Genomic DNA, 15,893 nt, shown 5'->3' on the forward strand with positions numbered 1-15,893 from the left:
CCAATTTGATGGCCCACTCGCATATCTTGGCCGGACAGCGAAACGACAATGTCACAACAAGTGGCAAGATATAGTCACGTAATATTTATTCAAAGCCGATCGGGTCACGGTCAGGTGGACTGTTGCTGCATTGTGCGACTTCCTGCTATTGAAAATGTATTAGAATGTCTGGATTTAGTCATTGCCTCCATTTTATCTAGGTCTAAAGGCCTGTGTTCTGAAAAACGGTCAAGAGTAAATGCACTAGCCGAATAGTTTCAAATTCAAATTCAAATTATTTATTTGCTCAAAAAATAGGGTAAATACATAAGTGGTGTTGGTATTTTATTAAAAGTGCATTCCTATTTGGCTAATGTCAGTTAGCATGCAAATTACAATTGATCATAAAATAATGTCGATTGATTACATAATATTATATTTATATTGATTCAAATAAAATTCATTAGCATATTTTTTCAGTCAAAAACTCAGTGATCGAATAATAGCATTTGTCAATTAAATATTCCTTAAGCTTTAATTTAAATATGTTAAAGTCATTTATGTCTCGTATGGATTCCGGTACTTTATTATAGATACGAGGAGCATTTCCAAAGAAACTCTTATTAAATAAAGTAGTTTTAGCTTCGATGGCACACAGTTTGTTTTTGTGACGTTCACGGGTCCTGAACTCAAATTTATCAATATTATTTTTTATAAATATACAACACTCCAGAATGTATAGACAAGGCAAGTTCAAGATTTTTTTATTTATGAAATAAGGCTTACATGAGACATCAGACTTTAGACTATACATAGATCTAATGCAGCGTTTTTGTGCTCTAAATACAACTTCCCTGTTAGATGAATTACCCCAAAAAATTAATCCATATCTAAGTACTGAGGCAACATAGCTGTGGTAGGCTGTTAGTACAGCGCTTTCATTAACTATTAATTGGAGCCTATAAAGTGCAAATGAGAATTGGCTCAGTTTTTTACAGACATTTTCAGAGTGCAAGGCCCAGTTCAATTTACTGTCTATATTTAACCCAAGGAATTTGGTTACATTTGTCTTTTCAACAGACTTTCCTAAATATCGAATGTCAAGGTTCAAGTCAATATTCTTTTGGGTAAAGCACATAATTTTGGTTTTATTTAAATTAATTTTTAGATTATTAGACTCAAGCCATTTGATTATCAATTTTAAAGATTCGTTAATGTCAGATTCAAGAATTGTCAAATTTTTATTAGCAAATAAAATAGTGCTGTCATCGGCAAATAAAGTCATATGATGGTTTGATGCGTGAGTTAAACCGTGGTTAAACGATGCTCAACTGTTTTCTTAACAATTTCTGTGAAGAAGCTGTTAGATAATGTAGGTAAATGAATTAGCTAGAAAAATGAACTCCAAAAGCAGTGATTCAATAATTTAATTGTGTTTTACTTAATTTTTACAAAATAATTTACATCATTCCGCCGTACTTCTTAAGCTTTTCGTTGAAACCTAAGTCTTCCATTGCACTGCGCTGCTCTTGTGTGCAGTATTCTGAAAAGAAAACAGTGTGCTATGAATTTTCAACTAGTTGAAGATATATAAAAAGTCCTGTGTAGCCAGCATCTACATCTTGGACGTCAATGACCACCCAACAAAGGCCAAGTCTGTCCCAGGGGAAAGTCAAACTGTCATTGGACCCGCAATGGAATTAACTTAAAGGTTAAAGGAGTTCGAAGTTAAGGATCGACCTTACAATAAGCTACTCACGGACAGCCTATCCTCCAATCTGTAAGTCATTGGGGAAGGCCTCTGTTCAGAATGCTATATCCTTAAGCTGAAATGATGATGATGGTGATGATGGATACTTACGGACAGTGCTCGGCTCCCAGCCAATGAACTCGCCAGTCCGTTCGTTCTCCGTCTTCAGCCACTCATGAAGAGGCGCGAAGTATTCCAACACTCCTCCCGCGTCCATGTTCCTTTGGCCGGTCAGCACCTCCATAGCGTCGGGCCACGGCTTGGAAGAACCCATTTGGAGCATGTCACTGGGAATAATGTAGTAAGTATAGATTGATACGTCTCAGATTGGTTCGTTAATCTTTGGGACTTGCAAAGAAAAGTACGTGGAATAAACTACTTCGAACAATAAAATTAAAATCTCTTCTTCTTGTACCAGCGACTAAATGACTGTCAAACTACATAATATGTTTGGATGAGTGGATTTCACAGAGTCATCCTCTGAACAAAACTTCTCAATCAAAATCATAACAATTGGTTATAATATCGCTAACAGAAATCCTATGACCGGGCCTCTTCAATATGAGAATTACTGGATTAAACTGCATCTATACAAAACATCAGGTGTGATCAAAGTAAAGTGCCTGCCCTTTGCTGCATAAAATACTTAGTCACCATTCCAAGGAATTTCCATGCACTCAATATGAAGATTTTGGAAGCATCTTCTTCTTCTTCTAGTCTACTTCAGCGCTTACCCCAAAGCTGAAGATGTCGCAGTTGGACAGCAGCTTGGCGGGGTGGTCAAGCGAATAGTCGCGTTCTTGGTCTTATTCAGTTCGTTAGTTCGTTTCAGTCGAATGAAGTCCACTGCTGGACAAAGGCCTCCCCCAATATCCACAGTGAATGACCCTACGCTGCCCGCCGTTGGAGCGGGTTCTCAAGCGACCACGGGCCAGAAGACGTTATGTAGGCAGGTTTCTCACTAGGTGGACCAATGATCTAGTTCACCAGACCTTCACGTCGCGAGAAGTACCTGAATGCGCTTCTACTTCAGCACTTACCCCAAAGCCTTCCCAGCAGCTTGGCTGCGGTAGATGTCGCAGTTGGACAGCAGATTGGCGGGGTGGTCAAGCGAATAGTCGCGTTATTGGTCTTATTCAGTTCGTTAGTTCGTTTCAGTCAAATGAAGTCCACTGCTGGACAAAGGCCTCCTCCAAGGATATCCACAGTGAATGATCCTACGCTGCCCGCCGTTAGAACGGGTTCTCGAGTGGCGACCACGGGCCAGAAGGCGTTATGTAGGCACTTTTCTCACTAGGTAGACCCATTGGTGTGACCCATTGCCCGCCGTGTGGTGACAGCAAAGTAGAATACATTTGACACCAATCCCTACTCTTCCCGCGGGTGTCATAAGAGGCGACTTAGGGATCACACATCAAACAGAACGGGCCGCAGCGCTCTCTGAAAAACATCAATTTTATAAACTGCGATCTCCAACCCGCCTGCCAAGCGTGGGGATTTTGGCAAAACCCTCCACTATAGTGAAGGAGGCTCATAGTCCAGCAGTGGCCTGTAAAGGGCTGTTGATGATGATGATGATGATGATGAGACCCATTGATCTCATTCACCAGACCTTCAGGTCGCGAGAAATACCTGATGCGGATCTACTTCAGCACTTACCCCAAAGCCTTCCCAGCGGCCTGGCTCCTATAGATGTCGCAGTTGGACAGCAGTTTGGCGGGGTCGTCGGGCGCGTACTCGCCGGCCAGCTGGCATAGAGCCCGGTGGAATTGGAACTGGATGATGTAGGACACGTAGTACCTGGCGTAGAGAAGATTGAAGGCTGAAGTATGGTAGTGATAAAGATACATCAAGCTAAGATTGCGGTTTATGTAAGTTGTAAGTCATAATTTGAGTGGCGACCACGAGCCGGAAGACGTAGCGTGGGCAGGCCTCCCACTAGGTGGATTGACGATCTGGTGAAGGTCGCGGGAGGCGCCTGGATGCGAGCGGCGCAGGACCGGTCTTTGTGGAAATCCTTACGTCTTTCGGCTGAAACGAACGAACGAACGAAGTCATAATTTGACACAAAAATAGTCTGATGAACTGGCGACTCTACTTATGACAGTCATTTGATTCGTTCGTATGAGGAGACATTTTATGAAGAACATCGTGAGCTCAATAATGAAGATTACCTACTAACCAAAACCCTAATCTTATAAGTGACTGTAATTCTAGACAGTTCAATTTTGGTCGGCTGCGGAGATACCACAGCGTAAATGTTAATTCACACCCAATTTGCTAGGAAATAATCCTCGATAATTTCTAGAAAGCACTAAAATGAAGGAAGTTACGTTTTAAAGTTCAGTTTATTAGAGAGCTGGAAATTGACATGGAATAAAGAATTTGAATTTGAGCTTTTAAGTGAGTAAGTAATTCACTATTTTGCTCCACGTTTATATTCTTACCTCATATACTCAACATCAGCAGACACATGATACTTAGCGGCAGGGTCAAAATCATCTTCTGTCCTCGGCACCGGGGGTTCGATTCCCTGCAGCGAGTCTCGCAGCTGCCAGAAGTGGCAGTTGTAGTCCCTTGGAGCTGTGATACCGCGGAACACGCTGTATCGGAACAAGTCTAGAAGGTACGCGAATGGAAGGAACACAATCTTCTCCAAACCCTGGAAAAAAACAAACCCCTTTTCAGGTCCCCGTAGACAGGTCTGTTTATTTTTAAATAAACATCTTGAAAAAATCGAACTGCCTTAGACGGGAATCGAACCCACGACCTTTCGCTTGCCGGGCGACTGCTCTGAGCTACTTAGAGCTACTGTATGAACCCGTCGAATTTTTTCAAGTGTAATACGCTGTTATGGCCGCGTTTATTGGCTGATAGACTTTTTATTATCTAATCTTTTATTGCCTGATAGACTTTGACCGATTCAATCTTTTGTTTCAGTCATATGACAGCCATATGACGTCCACAGCTGGACAAAGGCGTCCCTAAAGGATTTCCATTACCACCGGTCCTGCGTTGTCCGCATCCAGGTACTTCCCGCGACCTTTACTTGATCGTCGGTCTACCTATTGGGGTGGCCTGCCCACACTACGTCTTCCGGCCCGTGGTCGCCACTCGAGAACTTTTCTGCCCCATCGACCATCAGCTCTGTGAGCTATGTGCCCCACCACTTGATTTTAGCATTTCTGCGGTCTATGTCGGTCACTTTGGTTTTCCTGCGGATCTCGTCATTCCTGATTGAATTTGTAACGTATTTGCAAATTTTAATGGCTTACAGAAATTACCCACCATTTTGAACTGCTGATTGATGTTAGATTCAAGGTCCTCGGGTCCATCTTCCAAAAGACCCATAACTCTTAAATGCTTGGGAGTAGCGACCGAAAGAGCAATCACGTCACCTACTGCCTCATGGAAACCTATCAAATACAGTATTATAAGTTAATAATTAAGTATGTAAATAAATGTCCATGCAATATACTAATCAACGCCAAATCAATTAAGTGACAACAAGCATACATGAAACATTCCAAAATAATAAACACAAGTCATAATATAAAGGTGCAAATCATTCAACAAGATGCAAAAGACGAGCAAACTACAAAGAAACATAAATGTAGACATCACCCAAAAGAACTTCCAACATAATTTACCAGGATTAGCACCCGCCCTATAAATAACTGGTTGGTCTTTATACTGGAGGTAATACTGAATGTGCCCCATCTCATGGTGGGTGGTCTTGAAGAAGGCACTGGTCATGGTAGTACACTGCTTGATCCTAGAAGAAGAAGTATGAAGAAGTAATGATTACCAGGGTTCGCTCCTTCTCGGTATATCACTGGCTGGTCTTTGTACTGGAGGAAGTATTGGATGTGGCCCATTTCGTGATGGGTGGTCGTGAAGAATTCACTTGTTATTACGGTACATTGTTTGATCCTAAAAGAGCAGATGATGTTCTTATTATTTTATTAGTACCAAGACACGATGAATGTAGAGTTATTAGGTGGCAAATAATTAATGAATTAATTATGAAGTTTGGGTCATCATGGCTTTGGCAGCTATCTTAAAAAAACTGTCTGGCAAGGAGTTGGAACTGTCAAAAATGTCTGGCTGATGGGGAAACTACTTCTAATATAGCCCAAATATGATTTATAAATATCAGTTTTTATGGTATACCTAACGTAAGTGTAACTTTTACAGTGGCTTTTTCTGTATATTCAATAGACTGTAATTCGATAGTCCCTTTGACTGTTCTAACTTCAAAGCTAGAGAGGAAATTTTACCCAGTACCTGGCAATATTTAAACCAGCAATCATCATCATCATCACCACCATCATCATCATCATTATTTCAGCCACAGGACTTCCACTGCTGAGCATAGGCCTCCCCCAATGATTTCCACATCGCCCGGTTGGTAGCGGCCTGCATCAAGCGCCTTCCTGCTGCTACCTTTATGTAGTCATACGACTTTAAGCCACCAATATAAATGCCAGAATCCCAATTTGTATTACCTGAAGTCTTCACCATCAAAGAAGTCCCAAGCCGAAGCATGGCACACCAGATCACGACCGTCATTCGGTTTCTCGATGATCGATTTGTCCCAAAACAGATCGGGCATCCCACTCAGATTCAAGGATTTGAAGAACTCTTCGGCTGTTTGGAACATCTTTAGAGGGGTGTAGTTCTGAAAATTAATGAAGTTTAGAAAAGTGGTATGTATGAGTCAATTACTAAGTTTTTTATATTAAAATTAACCAAAGGCAAGGCTCCTTATGAGCGAAACAAGTTTTTTTAGACCTTTATTTTTTTTCTTGTTTGACGATTTCTAAGCAAGTCCATACGAATAAAGATATTTTCACTTTGACAGTGACAATGCTTGTGTTACGTGTGGGTTCACCACAATAGTACAGCGTTGCGACGGGAATCGAACCAGCTTTCCTCTGATAATATAATGCTTAGGTTACAATGAGCGTACCTAATTAAAATGGATATAGTGGTTAATAATTAAAAGTGAGAGTACCTGAGCAATAAGAGCAGCAGTAACGTCTACATCTGGTTTCTCAGGGTAGGGCCGACTATACTTTTCGATGTTATTCCAAGTTTGGGCCCAAATATTTCCTGAAATAGATGGTTGAATTTCAATGATTAGGCTAACACAATATAAATATGTAGAAATAGAGTTTTAAACCTGTTTCATGAGCCATAATTTGTTTTAATTATTATGTAAACACATGTACACATAAACGTTTATTTACGACTATGTGTATAAATCCTCAATTACACTGCAAATTAATATTAATATCTTGCATCTACATAATATAAATGGCACAAGTACACCATGCGGGAAGTTGACCGCGAAAAAGCGCTAGCCCGCACACAGTATGCAACGCACGGCGAAACTAAACGAAGTGTGTTTTTACACTATACGTCTCGATCAATTTCCCGCATAGTGTACATGCGCCATTAGATTTTGCATACAGTTTCTGACCTCTACATATGTATAAATTGAATATACATAATTATAGACATTTGAATCCTACAAAGTATATTTATCTAAAATCCAGCTTATAAAACTCATTTATTTATGCAAGTAGGCTTTTAAAAGCACTTTTACACGTCCCACCATTAACCCTACCACTGCTTTCATACAATAAATGGGCCAGTGCTGAGAAAAAGCAGCGCAAGAAACTCAGTCACTATTGACAGCCTCTTTTTCAAGGGTTTACAGACTTAAAATGTACAGTCACGGAATGAAAAGGTTCGTCACCTTAGTGTCGGTTTTCGCTTGCACTAGGTCACTAGGTACTGTAAGAGTCAAACCTGTCAACATAACAGTGCAAGAAACAGTGCTGCTAACATTTAAATAAATATGACGTTTGCTAACGAATAAGCCCCCCTAGACAAAACGCAATTTTTGATCGAATCGAAAATCGAATCCGTCAAAACTCCATACAAAAAAGGGGCTTTTCGACCACTTTTCGACTGGTTTGCGATTATAATTTGCACTTTGTCTAGACCCAAAGGTTTTGCTTGTTTATTTTTCTATCCCATCAGTGCAATGTTACAAAATGTTTTTTATTTTTATTTAATAGATAATGGCAGGTTGAACCAACAAGAAGGTTTTAGTTTATCAATCATATTAATCTTCTTGACAAGTTAAATCGTCAAACAACTTTGATCTGTATAATTTTGAACTTTACCAGTTAAAGATTATTTTCTCTAACTCGAGATTACTCTGTAACATAGTTTCAAAAGGTAATAAATGTGCTCGCGATTCGTTGAAGGAATCAATTTGAAAACTGGCGAACCATTTCATTCCGTGACTGTACATAGTTATAAATATTTATGCCAGCTAGACAGTTAAGGAGTTAAGCTCTAAAACTAAATAAAGATTACCTAGCAAATGTGCTGGGATCGGCCCCTTTTTGGAGACCACGTCTTCGCCATACTTGGCCCGCAAACGGCCTCTGACGTATGCATGTATCTGCTCGTACAGGGGCCTCACTTGGTTCCAGAGGGTGGCGAACTGGTCCTCATCCTTCATCTCGTACTCACTTAGCCACCACTCGGCTACTGTGTCGTAACCTGGAGTTGAAAATTATGATTTATGAGAAATCTATAAAGATTAATCTAACATCCAAGATATTGCACTTTAGTTACTGATTTCAAATTGCTGTAAAATACAAGGCCATTACAAAATTGTGTTGGTATTTTTCTTTTTTTTTCTTTCTTTCAGTATTTGGCTTGCTACAGTCAAATCGAATATAATGTATTTAGTAATAATTAAAATATTTATTGTGAAAAACAACAAGACACAAAAACAAATTGCCCTGTAAAAATAAACAATTGACAATCGGTATTGTTCGAAGAAAAAAAAAAGTATAACTATTTTTTATAATCCAACTAAAAGAAAAATGTTTCTTAGTGGCCAGCTGAGTGGCTAAAGAGTTCAATATGTATAGGGCCTCAAGTAAGTAGCGTCACTTTTAATGTTGTTAATGAAATACTAATTTATAGGTGGGCGTGGTTCGAAGACAATCAGTATTTATCAAAAGTGGGACCAATGAACTCGACCATGTGACGTCTAATCATTAGTATTCTTCATCATTGTATAGACTCGTGTGACCAAGTCTATAGGAGTCAGATTAGCTTGAACTTGAACACCCAAAGACTTTGGAGGACACCGTCAGGTTTTAGTCCTGCCCATCTGGCAAGGAGAGCCTCACATAAACCACTGGTCCCCCAGGGTTAGTCAGTATGTAATTTAATGCATTTTCTGACGAAAAGACCATAAGCTTCTACACTTGAAAACTTGAACAATGAACTCAATCGTACCGTTCAGCTTAGCAGCCTCGTTTTCCATCAGCACATACTCGGAGAAGTTCCCTTTGGAAGCTGCTCCGGCTGCCTTGTGCCACTGCTCCCAGGTGTACTTCAGCTCTTCAGGATCCTCGCTGGTTGCGAAGATGTTGGTCACCTCTGGAATAAAAAAGTAATATTACTTATCCTGTTTCATAATTTAATAAAATAAAATTCTTAAATCAATATAGTGAAAGCAGGTCGTAAGTTTGTATCGTTCAATGAAGAAAGGTTTCTTTTAATTTTACATTTTTTGTAAAAGAAAATCTCATATCAAAAAGGTTTTCCCCAGCGTGCCTTCTAAAGGTTTTATAAAAACTGTTCTTGAGAAGTCAATTCTTATTTTCATTATGTTATTACCTAAATATACCTTTCACCTATTTAAATATGTTCTTAACATAAAGTAAACCGTTATTTAGGTAACTTACTTAGAGCCGAGTCTGACCTTAATCTCACCTGATTGTAATGGCTGTTGCTCATGATTCATAAAATAGCATAATTGTACAGCTTCTCTATCATTTCACTGATTCGAAACAATAATATAGGTTGTCAGTGTAAAAAAAACTTATTAACTTAATTTAAAACCTATCTATATAGAAAAACATCTTACCAGGTTCCACATGCAGATCGCACTTGGCCCGTTCCTTATAATCGCAAATTGTAGCCTTAGCGTACGTGGTCTTCATATTGTTAACAGCCTGGATGAGCCGCTGATTCAAGTCCTCAGGCAAGGCAGAGGTTCCTAGCTGAGAGTACTTCTGGAACATTCTCTTAAGGTCCTCGTCTTCGAACTCGTGCCATAAGTAGCTCATGGTCTCCTTCCAGTATTCCTTCTCTTCTTCAGCGACGTCTAAGGACACTTGGAGCTGAAAGACAAGTACCATCAGGTGAGATACAGGCCAAGAGCTTCCTAAACAGTCATAGTTTTAGCCAATGGCAGTTGACTGCTGGACTTCTTTATCTAGCCGATGCCTGCTATCTTCTTGGTGTAGTCGATCCATCTGGGTCTTATACTACTTTTGCCAAGATGGGTATTTACTTATTGAAAAATACAAACTAGCTAGAGAGACTAACATACCTAACCTATTAGGGCCTCCGCTAAAACTCACGTGGGTGCACGGAGCTGGTGCCCTGCCTATTAATGCATGGAAATGCACACATGTGCGTTGTTGCTCATACTAATTTTCCATACAGAAACATCGCCGCGACCGCGCGACGAAAGAAGATGCTGTTGATCCCTTTCCGGGTTTGATAAATGTGCTTATGACCTTTAGTAAGGCGCTTGTCCATAAAACTGCTAAGAACTCACTAGAAATCCAACCTCAATAATCAAATTATAGGTAACTCACCATCTGCTCCTCATTATACTCAGTGATGTTGCTCTCATAGTTCCAGGAGGCGATCGTCCTCTTATTCTTGGCATTCGACGTGAGCTCGTCCAGGGTCCTCATGTAGTCCCTTCCAGCGGCCTCCTCCGCTGCCCTCTCGGCGGCCCTGCCCTGAGCAGCCACTATGAAGACCGAGGCTATCGCCCCCACCAGGGCTAGTTCCCCTAGGATCTTCATGATCATCTGGGTGTAAGAAAAAACATTTCAGTCACTCCCGAATTCACAAACATTACTATGAGGTCTCACAGTGCGCGTGGACGCACAGGGTGACACACGAAGCAATCACAGAGCTCTAAACGCTGCGCGTTCGATTTGCTGCTTCACCTTCATTTATATTTACTCTGTCTTTACTGTAGGAGCACCACTCTCTAAATTAAAGATCTGGGGCAAATGAAGGATGTTTTTAAAACTTCGATGATCATCATCATCATCATTATTTCAGTCACAAGACGTCCACTGCTTAACAAAGGCCTCCCCAATGATTTCCGTATTGAGCGGTTGGTAGCGGCCTGTATCCTTCCTGCTACATTTGAGGTTATTTGTCCACCTTGTGGATGTTTCACATCGATATAGCTTGTTACTTTTTAAGCCGTTTTAGTGGAAGGTCCTACTTCTAGACACAAATAAAAAATTAAAACACTTATTTTAAACTAGCTGACCCCGCGAACTCTGTTCCGCCTTAAAGGCAATAAATAAGCCATCGCAATGTTTCCTTATTTGCTCACCGTTTAGACCTACCCTGGACTACGACAAACATTTTAAAACCAAAATCAGCTCAATCGGCCCAGCCGTTCTCGAGTTTTAATCAGACTAACGAACAACAATTCATTTTTATTTATATAGATAGATAATGTATCAAAGGCCAACTGGTATAATGCTACTGAAGATTAATCATAGAATCCGAATTACGTAAGGATAAGCTATTTAACGTACTTACTTACAAACTCAAACTGATTCTACCAATACTGAAGATGCAATGAGACAATATTTTACAGAATCTTGTTAAATAAATAACGTCTTTATCGATAAAAAGTGCATTATCATGTCAAGGCGGTTTTTAGCTCAGAAAAAAGATACTTATCTTCAAGTAATGTTTACTTATTTGGTTTCGATTCAATAGCCAGAGTAAATTACTGCTTTGTAAAAACACAAAGTCGGGACAAAAAAGATTGAAAACCGATTCAATTTAAAATATCCATAACATTGTTTTTTTTTTTTTTATGTGATAGGAGGCAAACGAGCAAACGGATCACCTTACGGATTGTACGTACGTACGGATTGTACGTACAATGTACCTATATTTTACAGTTTCGTGAAAACAAACAAAAGTTCGTTCGTTTCAGCCGAAAGACGTCCACTGCTGGACAAAGGCCTCCCCCAAGGATTTTCACAAAGACCGGTCATTCGCCGCTCGCATCCAGGCACCTCCCGCGACCTTCACCACATAGCACACATAGCACATAGGGGCACATAGCTCGTAGAGCTGATGGCGATGACGAGCCGGAAGACGTAGGGTGAGCAGGCCTCCCACTAGGTGGAGTTTCAGTACATAATGACGTCCTATATGGTGTTAAGAAAATATATTTGTAAGGATAAAATATCTGTCTCTTTTAAAATAAAATATAAGGTGTCACTGATAGCTTTTAAGAACTGGTCGTTCAAACTACAACTCGGATGCACAGATATCAGTGAGATCTTAATCGTTGGAATCTAAAATTTTATTACGAACTCGTAAACTGACTGTTAGTGACTGAAGTTAATGAGTAATTCAATACGTCGAACCACAATTAAGTACTACGATAGCTTACAAGTACATAATGTAACTTCATTTCTTTCAAAACTTTATTGCTAACTTCGACTCTAACTATACTTACCAACAGGGAAAAATACCCTAGTTGTAGCACTATGACATTGAAACACGTTATGTGCTTTACATAACATTGAAGTTGGTATTTATATTCATTTTGCAAACAATATATGTAATTGCTAAGAGAGTCGGTTCATAATTTAAACCACGAGACTAGCTTTAGCTCTTACATAACAACTTTAGTTTACTATAGGTAGTAATAGATAGATAAAAAAAAACATTATTCACTAACTATGCTCATTTAAAAACGAAACGAGCATTCTTTTTAAGCGTGATTGAACGATTTATCAGTTTTTCCTATTATTTCTTTTTATTCCTCTTACTAGTAAATAGTAACTTGATCTCTACAGATACTGTCATATCTCGTACTCAAGAATTCTTACGTCTGATATCAGTCAACAACATTACAAGACTCTTCATGTGATACCAACTCTGATAAGGCTTTCAATGGTTTATATTAGCCAATATTTGTTATCCATCAGTATCGTTCAAAATTCTATAATTACCATTACACCAGGTGGACGGACGGCCTTATAAAGGTAGCAGGAAGGCGCTGGATGCAGGCCGCTACCGCGCCGTGGAAATCATTGGGGGAGGCCTATGTTCAGCGGTGAACGTCCTGTTGCTGAAATAATGATGATGATTACACCAAGTCCGTCTACTAATGTTATAAAGATCTATCATCTTATCCGATTCTTACAAAATACATAACATTCAGCTACACGAGTACTATGTAGCGCTATTCTTCATAAGTAAAGAAAATCTAGTTGTTAGTTTTTGTGTCTTAATTGAACAGAGTTCTCTCAGTTTCCTGAAAATGGAGAAAAATAAGGCCCAGTTTGGGCAATTTTCGGTAACATATTCATCTTTTGTTTGTTGAAATTAAAATTCATAGTTTCAATTTAGCTAATAGGTAGAGTTATCCAAAAAGAAAATGGTTTCAGCAACCAGTCGTGTGCTGAAATCTTTGAAGGAGGCATTTATCCAGCTTTGTATGTCCTTTAGCAATTTTTTTTATGATAATGATAGGACCTGACTACTAAGAGGTTCTAACAACTAAATAGGTAACTCACAAACAAAACTTTTTTTGTAGTCTCACTAAAATATCCACACGGCATTTTGGACAAACCACAAACGGCACGTTAAACTGTAACAACCTCAAAATCGGACTGAAAACAATATAGTTTTAGGAAAATATTGTTTATTATGTAAATTAATTAACGTGCTGTCTGTCATGCTTGGAAGGATTTACAGAGTTTGGCCAAAGAACATTGTCCACGACAATAATGAGTGGACGGGGCCATGCCAAATGGTATAATACTCAACATGAATATTGAAAAAGACCGGCCGCGGTCTCGTGACAGCAAATTATTCGGTCAAACTAAGAAAAGAAATGGTGAATATTACTTTAATTAAAGCATAAGACATGTTTTTCATTTCAAGATCAATTTATTCACCGAAAAGTACCTAAAGATTGAGTGATCGTACAGAGAAAACATAGGACTAGCCAATAATAATCAGGATTGTAAAGAAACAAATCTCATGAGATTTTTTGTACTTACTAGAGTATTATTTGCTTTATAGCAACTTATAACTACAATACAAACTAACAGTTGTACAACAACAACAGGTGCGATTGCAGTCAAATACCTACCTGCCTTATTATGCATAAAAAATATTATTGATAATGATTCCAAATGATAAGTCTGAAACACCGAACCACAAAAAAGATTAAAAACAACTTTCCTTTGTTTCATGTAGCTGTATTTTTACAAAATCAAATAAAAAATACGATCGATTCAATCGTGTTAATAAATATTCTATGCATGCCTCCTCCTTGCATAGTGACATCCAAACTTCGCTCCGCTTCCAAGAGCGTAATGAATTCTTCTCTTTACAAGTTCATTAGTCACAAAATAACCCTGTTCCTAACACCACATAACACCATAAATATATTTTTTCTACAACATTCGTTTGTATCTATAACATGTGCCGATGTTTTTTACTAAACAGCTTATCTGTCGATATAGCTTTATTGCAATTTTATATTAGGAAAGGGCGTTGAACACACTACACACTGTCTTAAAAAATCGGTCCGTCACAAAAGCCTATTCAGGAATGATGTAGACTACATCATTCATTTCACACTAAGCGTTTCGATAACTCCTTTATGATGCGAATAGCTAGGGACTGGAATTCGAGAGTGAATAGGCACTTACAGGGCAAATGTCTGCATGTTATGTGATTGCAGTCAAATACCTGCCTTGTTCTGCAGAAAAAAATATCTACATCGTAGAGAGAGAAAGAGGTTTTCCAGAGATTTTCTACGAAAAATCTTACAAACTTTATCTGTTTGCCCATACATTAATATAATACTCGTAATACATATTATTACATATAAAGTATAATATCTGTAATGTAACTCTATCTGCCTGTAGATCTGTTACTTTTTCAAGCTTATACCACGGAATCTATTTTGAGGAAAGGTACAGAAATAGTTTAAGACCCGATAAAACGGGATAATTTTTATCCAGGGTGTTTTAAAGTTTGACACACATGGAATAAAATCGTTGTGACAAGCCGAAAATCACAAGCCTAGGGCAAAAACCAATATTAGTACAGATGTAAAATTAAAACAATGCACTCTTGTTCAAGAAAAATACATCTAAAAATATAAAAACTCAAAGGTGACTGACTGACATAGTGATCTATCAACGCACAGCCCAAGCCACTGGACGGATCGGGCTGAAATTTGGCATGCAGGTAGATGTTATGACGTAGGCATCCGCTAAGAAAGGATTTTACGAAACTCCACCTCTAAGGGGGTAAAAAGGGATCACTAAATTCGCTGCCTGCTGCTGTATTTCCTGAACACTATAATCCGGGCGTTTTCAAGGCGAGAGTGAATAGGCACTTACAGGGCAGATATGTACCATCCTAGACTGCATCTCACTTAACACCAGGTGCGATTGCGGTCAAATACCTGCCTTGTCTAGCATAAAAAAAAAAAAAAAAAAAACTATGTCAGTCAGTCACCTTTGAGTTATTATATTAAATAAAATAATATAAAATCTACTCACATGAACAAGTCCGTGCCCAATCACCTGCCGTGGGTGACTGTATGCTGCACAGGATAAACCGATTTCAAGTGCCGGCTGTCATTTACAATGATAATACGAGTATCAATGGCACAGTAAGGAAGATTACACAAAATTACAAACAACAAAATAAAGGATGACAGCTATTGCTCCGTAAATTTTACCACAATAGGCATTATTTTAGCTTATGGCAGTGTAATGTGTTGTTTAATCGCCTTCGTTTAGGCGCGATTGGTCCAATTCGCAATTGGGCCAATCGTGAAAAATTCACAAATTCGCGATTAGTCCAATTGAGAATGTTACTAGGTATGCAAAATCACTTGAAACCTATGTTACAGTTAAGCTTTTACATTTACAAATACATTAGTTTTTATTTCATTCAAAAATACCCAGTAGTTATGATTTTATAGGCATTCAAAGTTCGCTTAAATATTGAGTCCCGCCGACGGTCACGT

At 38.9% G+C, this 15,893-nt stretch overlaps 1 protein-coding gene across 2 annotated transcripts; it reads right to left on the reverse strand.

The window, feature by feature from the left end:
- Positions 1-1,390: 1,390 nt before the first annotated feature.
- LOC135073717 (angiotensin-converting enzyme-like) lies at positions 1,391-15,498 on the reverse strand. 2 transcript variants are annotated; one of them, XM_063967863.1, is made up of 13 exons: positions 15,421-15,498; positions 10,435-10,656; positions 9,696-9,951; positions 9,062-9,205; positions 8,123-8,311; positions 6,747-6,844; positions 6,238-6,410; positions 5,538-5,662; positions 5,018-5,145; positions 4,177-4,391; positions 3,389-3,529; positions 1,841-2,016; positions 1,391-1,522 (listed from the first exon to the last, which is right to left on the reverse strand). In XM_063967863.1, exons 2-13 carry the CDS (start codon positions 10,654-10,656, stop codon positions 1,440-1,442), a joined length of 1,950 nt encoding a protein of 649 aa, XP_063823933.1. In that variant the 5' UTR covers positions 15,421-15,498; the 3' UTR covers positions 1,391-1,439. The 2 variants fall into 2 exon arrangements, with proteins under 2 accessions (XP_063823933.1, XP_063823934.1); XM_063967864.1 differs by lacking the exon at positions 5,538-5,662 and adding an exon at positions 5,380-5,504 and having other exon boundaries at positions 15,421-15,439.
- Positions 15,499-15,893: the final 395 nt, after the last annotated feature.

Source organism: Ostrinia nubilalis, chromosome 8, assembly GCF_963855985.1.
Source record: "Ostrinia nubilalis chromosome 8, ilOstNubi1.1, whole genome shotgun sequence".
NCBI lineage: Eukaryota > Metazoa > Arthropoda > Insecta > Lepidoptera > Crambidae > Ostrinia > Ostrinia nubilalis.